Source organism: Scyliorhinus canicula, chromosome 17, assembly GCF_902713615.1.
Source record: "Scyliorhinus canicula chromosome 17, sScyCan1.1, whole genome shotgun sequence".
NCBI classification, from domain to species: Eukaryota; Metazoa; Chordata; class Chondrichthyes; order Carcharhiniformes; family Scyliorhinidae; genus Scyliorhinus; species Scyliorhinus canicula.
Window position 1 is genome coordinate 32,263,288 of NC_052162.1, and position 13,540 is coordinate 32,276,827.

Consider the following 13,540-nt stretch of genomic DNA (forward strand, 5'->3'; position numbering starts at 1 on the left):
TCCTCTGTTCAAGAAAGGGAATATGAATGACCCTGGTAATTATTGGCTGGTTAGTCTTACTTCAGTGGTCGGTAAGTTAATGGAAACGTCCTGAAGAATAGGATTTATGACGATTTGAAAAGATGCAGCTTAATCCGGGATAGTCAACTCGGATTCTTGAATGGCAAGTCTTGCCTCACAAATTTGATTGAATTCTTTGAGGAGGTTACTAAGTGTGTAGATGAAGGTAGAGCAGTTGATGTCGTATACATGGATTTTAGTAAGGCGTTTTATAAGGTTCCCCATGGTCGGCTTATGAAGAAAGTAAGGAGGTGTGGGATAGAGGGAAATTTGGCCAATTGGATAAGTAACTGGCTATCACATAGAAGATGGTGGTGGTGGTCGATGAAAAGTGTTTCAGTCTGGAGACCAGTTACCAGCGGTGTACCACAGGGATCAGTGCTGGGTCCTCTGCTATTTGTGATTTTTATCAATGACTTGGAGGAGGGGCTGAAGGGTGGGTCAGTAAATTAGCTGATGACACCAAGATGGGTGGAATAGTGGATGAGGTGGAGGGCTGTTGTAGGCTGCAAAGAGACATTGATAGGATGCAGAGCTGGGCTGAAAAATGGCAGATGGAGTTTAACCCTGATAAGTGCGAGGTGATTCATTTTGGTAGAAAACATTTGAATGCGGATTACAGGGTCAACGGCAGGGTTCTGAGGAATGTCGAGGAACAGAGAGATCTTGGGGTCATGTCCACAGATCTCTGAAGGTTACCACTCAAATGGATAGAGCCGCGGAGAAGGCCTATAGTGTGTTAGCGTTTATTAACAGGGGGTTATGCTGCAACTATACATGACCCTGGTGAGACCACATTTGGAGTATTGTGTGCAGTTCTAGTCACTTCACTATAGGAAGGATGTGGAAGCATTGGAAAAGGGTGCAAAGGAGATTTACCAGGATGCTGCCTGGTTTGCAGGGTAGGTCTTATGAGGAAAGGTTGAAGGAGCTAGGGCTTTTCTCGTTGGAGCGGAGAGGCGACTTAATAGAGGTTTATAAGATGATGAGGGGGATAGTTAGAGTGGACATTCAGAGACTATTTCCTCGGGTGGATGTAGCTGTTACAAGGGGGCATAACTATAAAGGTTCAGGGTGGGAGATATAGGAGGGATGTCCGAGGTAGGTTCTTTACTCAGAGAGTGGTTAGGGTGTGGAATGGACTGCCTGCTTTGATAGTGGAGTCGGACACTTTAGGAACTTTCAAGCGGTTATTGGATAGGCACATGGAGCACACCAGAATGACAGGGAGTGGGATAGCTTGATCTTGGTTTTGGACAATGCTTGGCACAACATCGAGGGCCGAAGGGCCTGTTCTGTGCTGTACTGTTCTATTCTATGTTCTAAGCAGCCAACAATCAAATACCCAAGCCCTGGGGTTTTCCACACAACCAGAGGGTGAGTGCATGGATCATGGGAAGGTGACCGAGAATGGTCCCCCTAACATTCCCCGCAGTACTCTGGGGTCTAGTGGCTCCTGCTGTGACTGGGAATGAGTTTGCTGAGCGGGGTTCTCCAATTGGCTTTGCGGATGAGAGAAGGCAGGACACTCAAGGGTGAGGGGAGGCTCGGGGGATATGAGGGTCCCGGGGTGGAAGCCTTAACTGATGGTTGGTCTCTGTTTTTCTCCAATTCCTTGCAGCAACCAAGATGGATGGTGTTGTTGATCCCACAGCGGCAGCCCTAGCAGTGCTGGCGGCAGCCCAGGCAGCCAAACGTCAGAGAAGGCAGCAGCAGCATCGACACAGGCTGGAGGCAGCACTCCATTTGCAGGGGGCCGCCCGACGCACCCTGCAGACCCGGATGCCCATCAGGCCAAGAAGGCACCCAGCGGGGGAATGCCTGTGACAGCCCCAGTCATAAACATCGTTGGTCTTTCGAGGAGATGATGGACAGCATGTGCCGCAGGAGGCTCCATCTCAACAAAGAGACAGAGCAGCCCTTGTGCATTTCCTTACAGACATGGCACCACGTGGAAGAAGAGGACACCCATTCCCAGTGGCTGTGAAGTTCACCGCAACCCTGAACTTTTATGCAACGAGTTCATTGCAGGGCTCGAGTGGCAACTTGTGCTGCATTTTCCAAGCTACAACCTATCAGTGCACCCATGAAGTCATGGATGCTGTATTCCCAGGCAGCTGACTATATTAACTTTGAGGTGGACCAACCCCATCAAGCCCGGACAGCAAGATTTTCCACCATCGCCGGGATGCCCTAGGCCCAGGGGGTAATTGATGGCCACATATCACCTTGTGCGCACTAGGACATCAAGGAGTGTTCTTCATTAACAGAAAGGGGTGCCACTCCCTGAAAGGTCAACTCGTGTGCGACCACCACCTCTGGATCTTGCAGGTGTGGGCACGCTGCCTATGGAGCGTGTACGACAGCTACATTTGGGACAATTAGAGATCCCCAGCGTCTTCAAAGACCACCCAGGATGATGGGTTGGCTCTTGGAGGATCGGGGGTACCAGCGGAGGTCCTGGCTGATGACGCCAGTGTAGAGGCCGGAGACCAACATGGAAACCTGATATAGTGAGGCCATGTTGCCATTGAGTTGTGTATCGGACTGCTGAAAATGGGATCTTATGCCTGGACCGCTGGTGGTGCACTGCTGTACACCTCCCAGAAAGTCTCCCGCTTTGTGGTGATCCGCTATGCCCTCCACAACCTGGCATAGCAGCACAGTAATGTGCTGGAGGGGCATGCGGCCTCAACTGAGGAGGAGCCAAGCCAGGAAATCCTCATTGTCCCTAGCTACAGATGGTGACCCCTACCAACTGTACCTGCTCAGTGATCCTTAATCTTTTTTTGCTTTTTGAAATAAATTTAGAGTACCCAATTCACTTTTTCCAATTAAGGGGCAATTTAGCATGGCCAATCCACCTACCCTGGATTGTGGGGGCGAAACCCACAAAAACACGGGGAGACGGTGCAAACTCCACATGAACAGTGTCCCAGAGCCAGGATCGGACCTGGGATCTCGGCTCCGTGAGACAGCAGTGCTAACCACTGTGCCCTGTGATCCTTAATCTTAATGTTCCGTGCCCCGCAGCTACATCTAGGTGTATCCCCAGGATGCACATCAGAGGTGGAGGCAGCCTGCTGCTTCTCGCGCCCTGTGGCCTTTGATGCCTTTGGCAGGCATCCTCTGGGGTGCCTAGAGCTGGAGGACCAAGGCCGACTTACCGGTGTCACAGTGCCATCCTGTTCTGCCCGTTGAACTCAAGACTCGCTGTGTCAGGAGGTTGGGGGAGGATTCAGGTGAGGTGGAGACCGCCGTAGTCTCCCTGGTGGCAGGTACCGGGTCGGCCTCCAGTGCTTCCTCCTCCCAGATGGTGACCATAGGACCCTGGGGGTCTCCATGGGACGGAGGGGCAACTGAGTGAGCTCCAGGGGCCTCTGCATCATCCGACTCTGCTGGTCCTGGAGAGGAGTGTGTTAACTTACCCTTGTGATTTGGTGGAGGTCACTGGTCTTCTTCCAACATTGTACGGCGGTCTCCTGTTCATGCTGCCTGAACTGCTGGTCGCTGCCACTGCCTCCCAGACGTCCAGCAGCCTGGTCAGGTCAGCATCCCCGAAACATGGAGCAGGTCTACGTGGTGCCATGGTTGTGTGCTGCCTGGGATTTAATTTGGATGGAGTGTTTATGAGCAGCTCCTCCTTGCTAACAGGGAACTGCCAGATGTGGTTCTGCCGAATCAGCTGGCGGGGCAGCCAGTTCCGCCGCCAAGTTCCGAGGGATCATTTCCGGCGTTCAATACGGGTCGGGGTTTCATTGGTTTGGCCATCATGAAGCACCCGGGAAGTCGCACCCGATATGACACTTGAAACCTTTCCAGTTAAATCGGGCCCATGATGGCAAAAGGCAGTCCCAACATCGTGAACATGGTCATGAGGATAAAAGTATCGGTGTAGAGGGGAAGCCATCGGTCATCAGAATAAACACACTTGCCAATTTAATGCTCACGGGAGATGTCGCTGAGGGACCACACGTAGTTAGTGAAACCAAGGAAGCCAAGATTAATTCATGGGAGGCTAGTGATGATGATAGAGAAGACAGCAATTGTTGGAAATGTATTGGCTTCATCCAGATAGATAGAAATGGTTCTATGCAAAATCAGTCTAATAGAGAAACAGTGAAGGAGAGTGGAACAGTCACCACTTCAGGAAAGATGAAAAGGAATAATATACCAGGATGTAATTTGTAACTTGATTGAGGGCCATTTCAAAGTAGTAAAAGCTGGACTGATTCAAACAGGATTTTGGGTTGACCATGTAGCAGAGCTTATTCACATCAATGTGCTAAATATATTGGCATCCTTCTAATAGTTGAGTTTATATATTCTCTCTCCTAAAATAAACTTCCAACAATAGGGCGATGGTAGGGCGTTTTTCAGAATGGAGATCTGTAGGTAGTGGTGTTCCGCAGAGATCAGTGCTAAGACCTAAATGATCTGGAGGATTTGATTTGATTTATTATTGTCATATGTATTAGTATACAGTGAAAAGTATTGTTTCTTGCATGGTGTACAAACAATGCATACCGTACATAAGGAAGCAAGGAGAGACTGCAGAATATAATGTTACAGTTATAGCAAGGTGTAGAGAAAAGATCAACTTAATACGAGGTAGGTCCATTCAAAAGTCTGATATCAGTAGGGAAGAAGCTGTTCTTGAGTTGGTTGGTGCCTGTCCTCAAACTTGGTATCTTTTTCCTGACGGAAGGAAGTGGAAGAGAGCATGTCCGCGGTGTGTGGGGTCCTTAATTATGCTGGCTGCCTTTCTGAGGCAGTGGGAATTATAGATAGAGTCAATGGATGGGAGGCTGGTTTGCTTTATGGACTGGGCTACATTCACGACCTTTTGTAGTTTCCTGCGGTCTTGGGTAGAGCAGGCTCCATACCAAGCTGTGATACAACCAGCAAGAATGCTTTCTATGGTGCATCTGTAGACGTCGGTGAGGGTCGTAGCTGACATGCCAATTTCCTCAGTCTTCTGAGAAAGTAGTGTCGTTGGTGTGCTTTCTTAACTATAGTGTCGGCATGGGGGGACCAAGACAGGCTGTTGGTGATCTGTACACCTAAAAACTTGAAGCTCTCGACCCTTTCTACTTCATTCCCATTGATGTAGACAGGGGCATTTTCTGCACTACGCTTCCTGAAGTCGATGATAATCTCCTTTGTTTTGTTGACATTGAGGGAGAGATTATTGTCGTCACACCAGTTCACCAGATTCTCTATCTCATTCCTGAATTCTGTCTCATCATTGTTTGAGATCCGACCCACTACGGTGGTGTCATCAACAAATTTGAAAATCGAGTTGGTGGGGAATTTTGCCACACAGTCATAGGTGTATAAGGAGTATAGTACAGGGCTGAGGACACAGCCTTTTGGGGCACCGGTGTTGAGGATGATCGTGAAGGAGGTGTTGTTGCCTATCTTTACTGATTGTAACTGCAGATGGTCTGATTAGTAAGTTTGCGGATGCAACTAAGATTGGCGGAGTTGCTGATAGTGCCGAGGAATGTCAGAGGATACAACAGGATATAAATAGATTGTAGTCTTGGGCACAGGAATGGCAGGTGGAGTTTAATCAGGACAAATGCAAGGTGATGCATTTTGGAGGATCAAATCTAGATATGAATTATACTGTAAATGGTAGAACCCTTAGGAACATTAACATACAGAGGGATGTGGGCGTGTAGGTCCACAGTTCCCTAAAAGTGGCAACACAGGTGGCCAAGGTGCTTGCCTTCATCAGTTGGGCATTGAGTGCATGAGCTGGGAAATCATGTTGCAGCTGTACAATACTTTGGTTGGGCCGCATTTGGAATATTATGTGCAGTTCTGGTCACCACATTATCAGAAGGACGTGGACGCTTTGGAGAGAGTGCAAAGAAGGTTCACCAGGATGGTGCCTTATCTCGAGGATGTTGGCTAGGAGAGGTTGAGTAAACTTGAAAAGACAGAGGCTGACGGGTGACCTGAAAGAGGTCTACAAAATTATGAGGCTGGGCAGCACGGTGGCGCAGTGGGTTAGCCCTGCAGCCTCACAGTGCCGAGGTCCCAGGTTCGATTCTGGCTCTGGGTCACTGTCTGTGTGGAGCTTGCACATTCTCCCCGTGTTTGCCTGGGTTTAGCCCCCACAACCCAAAGATGTGCAGGCTAGGTGGATTGGTCATGCTAAATTGCCCCTTAATTGGGAAAATGAATTGGGTACACTAAATTTATTTTTTAAAAAAGAAAAAAAAACTATGAGAGGTATAGACAGGGTGGATAGTCGTTTTTCCAAGGGTGGAAGTGTCACAAGGATTACGGCATCAGGAAGTGCCGAGGGTTTTGGAAAAGGTTGGTATCATGACCGGTACAGGCTTGGAGGGCCAAAGGGCCTGTTCCTGTGCTGTATTATTCTTTGTACAAGGGGGCACAGGTTCAAGGTGAGAAAGGGAAAGTTTAAGGGAGATGTGCGGGTAAGTTTCTCACGCACTGGAACACGCTGCCAGAGGATATGGTGGAAGCAGGCACGTCAGCAACATTTAAGAGGCATCTGGATGGGTACATGATTAGGGAGGAAACAGGGGGATATAGACCGAGTACGGGCAGAATGTTTTGTTTTTAGTTAGGGCATTATGCGCACGGTAGCATAGTGGTTAGCACTCCTGCTTCGCAGCGCCAGAGTCCCAGGTTCAATTCCCGGCTTGGGTCACTGCCTGTGCGGAGTCTGCACGTTCACCCTGCGTCTGCGTGGGTTTCCTCTGGGCGCTCTGTTTCCTCCCACAAGTCCCAAAAGACGTGCTTGTTAGGTGAATTGACATTGAATTCTCCCTCAGTGTACCCAAACAGGCACCGGAAATGGCGACTAGGGTTTTTTCACAGTAACTTCATTGCAGTGTGAATGTAAACCTACTTGTGACAATAAAGATTGTTAAATTAAATGATCGGCATAGGCTTGGAGGGCTGAAGGGCCTGTTCCTGTGCTGTACTTTTCATTGTTCTAATACAGGAATCCGTAATAAAGTTATTGATAGAGGAAGACTGAATTCTCTCTTAAAGCATGAAAATTCTGAACCGCATAACCGTGGCAGTGTAGAAAATACAGAGAATAATAACTTGGACATTTAAATGGAAGATTTAATCGTGACTTTCAAAAGGGAATTGGATACTAATCAGAATGGAAAAAATGTTCATGGCTGCAGGGAAAAGGCAGCAAAACCAGCTGAGTTAATTGTTCAGAGAGCCAGAATGGACACAATGGTCCAAATGCCTTCTGCGCTAAAACCATTTGGATTCTTACAGGTCAAGGTATGGACATGTACAGGTACAAGCAAAAGATAGCGCCACCATGTGGAATTACTGTTTGAAAATGTCTTGAGCTTTTTGTTCAGAATCTTCATCAGTACAATTTTTGTCAATTCATAAGCTACAGTATTTATGCACTTCACACAAAAGGACATAATTAATTTTCTCACCTTGTGATACAATCTGTTGTTCTCCCAATCTAACAGCTTTTGTATTGATCTTCTAGTCTGAAAAACATTCAATGAAAGATTTCCTCATGGCGATATATTTAAAACACAAAGTATTTCCACAATGAAGTGGCATGGTATTTGATAAAACAGAAGATTTATTTGATGTGAAGCATTTTATCATTCTTCATTTTGGACTTTTGACAACAACATTATAAAAAGGCAACCTATCACTGTACAAACTGCTCCAACTTTACTTGCACAATCAGCAACATCTGAAGTGGTGGGAACCAGTCCACATAAAAATCATACCAAAGGCCTAATTTAAAATTTCATGATCCAGATTTTAAAATATTAAAAGTATGCATCAAGTGGCAGCACACACCTCCACTATCTTACAATGGGATTTCAGGAAACCAACAGGCAGGCACGAAAGTTTAAATGTTGCCTGCACAGTGAGCTACCGAATGCACCACTTAGTGAAGAATTCCAAAACGGCACTGCAATGGTGTTTTCCTGTCATTCTTAGCAACAGATAAATATAGATGCAATTAAAGTTATAACTTCTTCACTTGCAGCTCCTACATCTGGTGCAGTTCTACAACATCAATTAATTAAATGCCACAGTGAGAATTGGGGCTACCATTTACCCAAGAGAGTGGCAATTCTGTCATGTAACAAGGCCTGTTGGAAGATCTTAGAAAACATTCCAGACTCAGTGTAGAGAAATAGAATGAACCAAATATTTTATTCATACCACACTGCAATGGAGGATGGCTGCAACAGACTATCATGTATGTACACCCTAACCCCACCAAAAGAAAAAGTGCCAGCGTTAAAGTCAGAAGCTTTGCACAGGCTAATTATCATAGCCTAAAATCCACAAGTTCCAAAACAAGAAAAAAAATGGCAATAGCATTATCTCAAATTAACTTATAGTAGAGTGATGTCATGAAAATTAGAGTGCAGGTTACTGGATTCGTCAAATTGAATTGTGCAAGTACACGGATTTCCAGTAACAATCCTAATTTGAGATTCATCTTTGTCCCCTTTCTTTGGCTACCTCTAGTATTCCAAAAACTTGTCAGGCATTGCCACTGACAAGAAACTGAACTAGCCTTATAAACACTAACTACACAGCAGGTCAGAGGTTAAGAATCCTGCGGCAAGTAACTCATGTCCTGATTATCTGTCCACAAGGCACATGTCAGACGTGTGATGGAATACTCTCCACTTGCCAAGATGAGTACAGCTCCAATGACACTCAAGACACGCGACACCATCCAGGTCAAAGCAGCCAACTTGATTGGCACCTCTTCCACAAACACTCCCTCCACCACCGATGAACAGTAGCAGAAGTGTGTGCCACCTACAAGATGCACTGAGTAAAGCTCCTCAGACAGCACCCTCCAAACCCACAAACACGACCATCTAGAAAGACAAAAGCAGCAGAAACATGGAAACACCACCACCTGGAGGTTCCCTTCCAAGTCACCCACCATCCTGACCTGGAAATATATTGGGCGCGATTTAATGGAAAAACGACAGAGACCTGTTTTGAATGTATTCAGTAGGGTGTTTCCTGGAGCTTTAAGCGTTGAGAACTACCCCACTATTAAATGGGACTCTGCTACTTCTTCGGGCCTCATGATGTGGTCTAACTACTCACTTGAATATGCGAATCTGGAATGGGCAGGATCCAGATGACGAACTCGCAAGATCTCGTTAGATCTCATGAGGCATAACAAGGCCAGTAAATCTCCCGTTCTACCCCCTGTCCTGTTCCAGGATTTTGCCCCAGCGACAGTAAAAAACGGCGATATATTTCCAAGTCAGGATGGTGAGTGACATGGAGGGGATCCTCCATGCGGTAGGGTCCCAGGTGTCTGCTGCTCTCCCTATATTTATATATATATTTAAAATAAATTTAAAGTACCCACTTCTTTTTTTTCCCAATTAAGGGAAAATTCAGCGCGGCCACCCACATACCCTGCACATCTTTGGGTTGTTGGGGTGAGACCCACGCAGACACGAGGAGAATGCGCAAACTCCACATTAATTATATTTGATTCAACTTTTAATAAGCCAGTATCAGAGCTGCTGCAACTGAAATTCCATGAAAATTGTTGTTTTAAGTTCACGTTGGCAATACTTTGCTACTTATTAAACACATGAATGCATAATCAAGTCACAAGCTTCAAATACGAAATTACAATTTCAATGCGAAACATTAAAACCAAAGTTAATAAAATTCCGTTGCAATTTTTCAAAGTGCACAAAGTGATTTTAAAATCAAAGCTTAGATGCTAATTACTTTTAGATGCTCATTTACTTTCTCATAAATTTGGTTTTCTTTTGATGCGAAAATTCAAACTCCATCTTCCTGTCAGTTATATTACATGCAGCAGGATCACTCAGGCACAGCATTTAAGCATGTGCACACAGCTCACAGACCAAGATGGCTTTATACAAAAAAAACTATGAAAATAGTTAAAATTCAGATTTACTTAGTCAGATTTACTTCCAATATTGCTATAATTTAATTAATAGGAAACATAACTCTCCCAATAAATTTTCTGAGTGAAGAGTGCATCCTCATAACTGACAGCAAATGCTGAAATGCATTTTGCCAAAGACAATCCAAGGGCTGTTTGAATTAGTTTCTTAAAGTGAAACAGGCATTTCTGGCTGGCTTGTCAGTTTAGCTAATTTTGTGTCAACATCACTTTAAGAGTCAAATAATTATGGGCTCAAACCCCTCCTTGATCATCATAATACTCCAGTGCAGCTAACTGAATGCTGCATTGTTCAAGGAGACATCCTTCAGGCGACAGCACGGTAGCATTGTGGATAGCACAATCGCTTCGCAACTCCAGGGTCCCAGGTTCGATTCCGGCTTGGGTCACTGTCTGTGCGGAGTCTGCACATCCTCCCCGTGTGTGCGTGGGTTCCCTCCGGGTACTCCGGTTTCCTCCCACAGTCCAAAGATGTGCAGGTTAGGTGGATTGGCCATGCTAAATTGCCCTTAGTGTCCAAAATTGCCCTTAGTGTTGGGTGGGGTTACTGGGTTATGGGGATAGGGTGGAGGTGTTGACCTTGGGTAGGATGCTCTTTCAAAGAGCCGGTACAGACTCGATGGGCCGAATGGCCTCCTTCTGCACTGTAAATTCTATGTAATCTATGACATGTTGAACTGAAGTCCCATCTGCCTATTCAGATAGACTTTTGAGGAAGAGCAGTACTCCTTCCACCATCAACACCAAATAAAAGTGAACTGACCACTGATGTTTGCAGCGCCTAATGGAGAGCAAAATGGCTGCCACAATTACCTTGGTAATGGAGAGCCATTTTGCTCTCCATTAGGTGCTGCAAACATCAATGATCAGTTCATTTTTATTCGTGACAATAGTCACTGCTCTTCAAAATAGTTAACTATGCAAAACCATCCAAATGGTTTGGGGAAATATGCAGAATAAATATAAGGCAAAGTCTATTTTCATTTTCTTCAATGGTATCCATGCAGACCTTCTATGGTCAAGTATGTCAGTCAGCATGAAGATGAATATCATCCTTCAGTTGGAAAATAATTAGTAATTTTTGTAACAGGCCTTAATCAAGAAAGAAATACTTAAAAAAAAAATTTAGAGTACCCAATTCATTTTTTCCAATTAAGGGGCTAATTTAGCATGGCCAATCCACCTACCCAGCACATCTTTGGGTTGTGGGGGGCGAAACCTATGCAAACACAGGGAGAATGGGCAAACTGCACACAGACCGTGACCCAGAGCAGGGATCAAACCCGATACCTTGGCAGTCCTAACCACTACGCCTCCGTGCTGCCCTAAGAAAGAAATACTTAAAGTGCAATGTTATTTCCTACTCCCTTTCATTAAGAACACCAACAGTGTTCATTTTGTCAGCAGCAAAGTGGTGCGAAATAATACAAGGCCAGTGTGGTAGATTTCTAAGTAAATGGGGTCACTCTACCATCCATCAGAAGAGCTAGGTTGGTCTTTCCTCATGCCTTTTCTAAAATAATTATACCATCCAACCACACCATTAACTTAATGCAATCCGCAATGGTTATCCAATCTTTAAAACAAAAAGAAAATGAAAATCACGAGTCTTTGCAACCATAAAAACTGATCATTATATTTAACCTATTTTGTGGTAAGTTTAAGTTTTACTTGAACAGGAAATTAATATATTCTTGATTATTCATTCAACAGAGAGGGTGGTAATAGCACTGATGGTGGCAGAGAGAACCAATGCTGAGAAACAAAGCTTGACCGTCAAAATGGACCATGATTCATGGTGACAAACTGAGATCCAGAAAATTGGATGGCATAAAGGTTAAAGCAGCAGAAAAGAAAGGTAACATTTTAGATATTGTGAGTTTAAAAGCACGTAGCATGAGAGTAGACGGGAAGGCCGAGGGCTTTTATGAAAGCAAGGGCCTAAGAATTTGAATTGGAGGAGAGCGCAAAAATAATTTGGATGATTAGCGTTTAAGAGGAACAAGGCACAGGGTTTAAAGGAATGATCGTAGCATTATTAATAAAATTGACATCCAAGGTTGAATTAGGGAGAAAGGGTGGCACGGTGACCAGCACTGCTGCCTACGGCGCTGAGGATCTGGGTTTGAATCCCGGCCCTGCGCATCCCCCCCTCCGTGTTTCGTGAGTTTCACCCCCACAATCCAAAGATGTGCAGGGTAGATGGATTGGCCACACTAAATAATAATAATAATAATAATCTTTTATTGTCACAAGTATGAAGTTAGTGTGAAAAGCCCCTAGTCGCCACATTCCAGAGCCTGTTCGGTTGCCTGTTAATGGGCAAATAATAACTGGGTACTCTTAAATTTATAAAACAAAAAGAATTTGGGAGGGAGATGAAAAAAGGATGAAAAATTTAAAAACTAGCATTAAGAAAAATTTGCAGCATTTTCTCTGAGGAATCCCAGGACCACTCCCAACCAATAAGAATGTGGACAGGTTAGAGGGTTGGGCAGATTAACTTTACTGCTGAGAAACATGCAATGATACATTTTCAGGGGAAGAGGGTATGGATGCAATGGTAATATTTTAAAAAGATTACAAGAGAAGAAACATTAAGGGGTTCATATACAATCATTTTTAAAAGTAGGAAGACAAGTTGTGAAAATCTAATAAAAAATTAAAGGATTAACAATCTTAGCTTCATTAATAAGAACTTGGGAGTACAAAGCAAGGAAGTAATGCTTTAAAATGTAAAATCACTGAGCAGCTACACCAAGGTGTTGAGTTTTGGGCAATTTCTTCGGGAAGGCTGTGGGTAGAGTACAGAAGAAATATACCAAGAAGGCTCTTTTTTACGAGAGACTAGAGACATTGGAGCTCATTTCATGATGACGGATTGAAGAGCTGAATGGACTGGTTTTGATAGAGAAATATATTACCAATGGGCAAGTTAATAACCTAAAGTCAGAAATTCAAGACCACCACCAACAGAAGGGAAAAGCTAGGAAACTACTTTAAAAAAAAATATGCAGGTCTGCTAAAACCTGACCCGATTAGAAAGGGAAAGTCCATAATAGCTTTCATAAGGAAATAGAATAGATATATGAAAAAAGACACGATAGGCTGAATTTTACAGGCCACCCATGGACAGGAGGACCCATACGTTGTGCCGCTGGTGACCACTCTGTGATCCAATTGAGATGTTAAAGTTGGCAATTAATGTCCAAGAGCCTCAACCTGCCGCTGCATTGATTTAACAGCTGGGGAAAGAGGCTGGTGCTCAAGTGAAGCCTGGCAGCTTAATCCCTACTGACCACTGGCAGAGGTCAATTAAATGTCTCTCCATAGTCCTCCTAGTCAGCCTGCCCTCGGCAAGATCCCAGTCATATCCAAATGTCCAGGTCCCTCATTCCTCGTCTACCTGAAGTACCAAAAGTGGCCAATCCTCCTGGTGTTGCTGCAGGAGTTCATAGTTTCTGGCCTTCAACTGGTTGGCAGCTCTATGAGGCAGGACTTCCCCTTGAGGGATGG

General features: G+C 44.9%; 1 protein-coding gene across 1 annotated transcript in view; it reads right to left on the reverse strand.

The window, feature by feature from the left end:
- Positions 1 to 13,540, reverse strand: part of chic1 (cysteine-rich hydrophobic domain 1) — a 53,292-nt gene that overhangs the window by 13,017 nt on the left and 26,735 nt on the right. Inside the window, exon 4 of the mRNA XM_038774995.1 lies at positions 7,512 to 7,568. Coding sequence (XP_038630923.1) covers positions 7,512 to 7,568 — 57 coding nt within the window. The remainder of the gene's footprint in view (positions 1 to 7,511; positions 7,569 to 13,540) is intronic.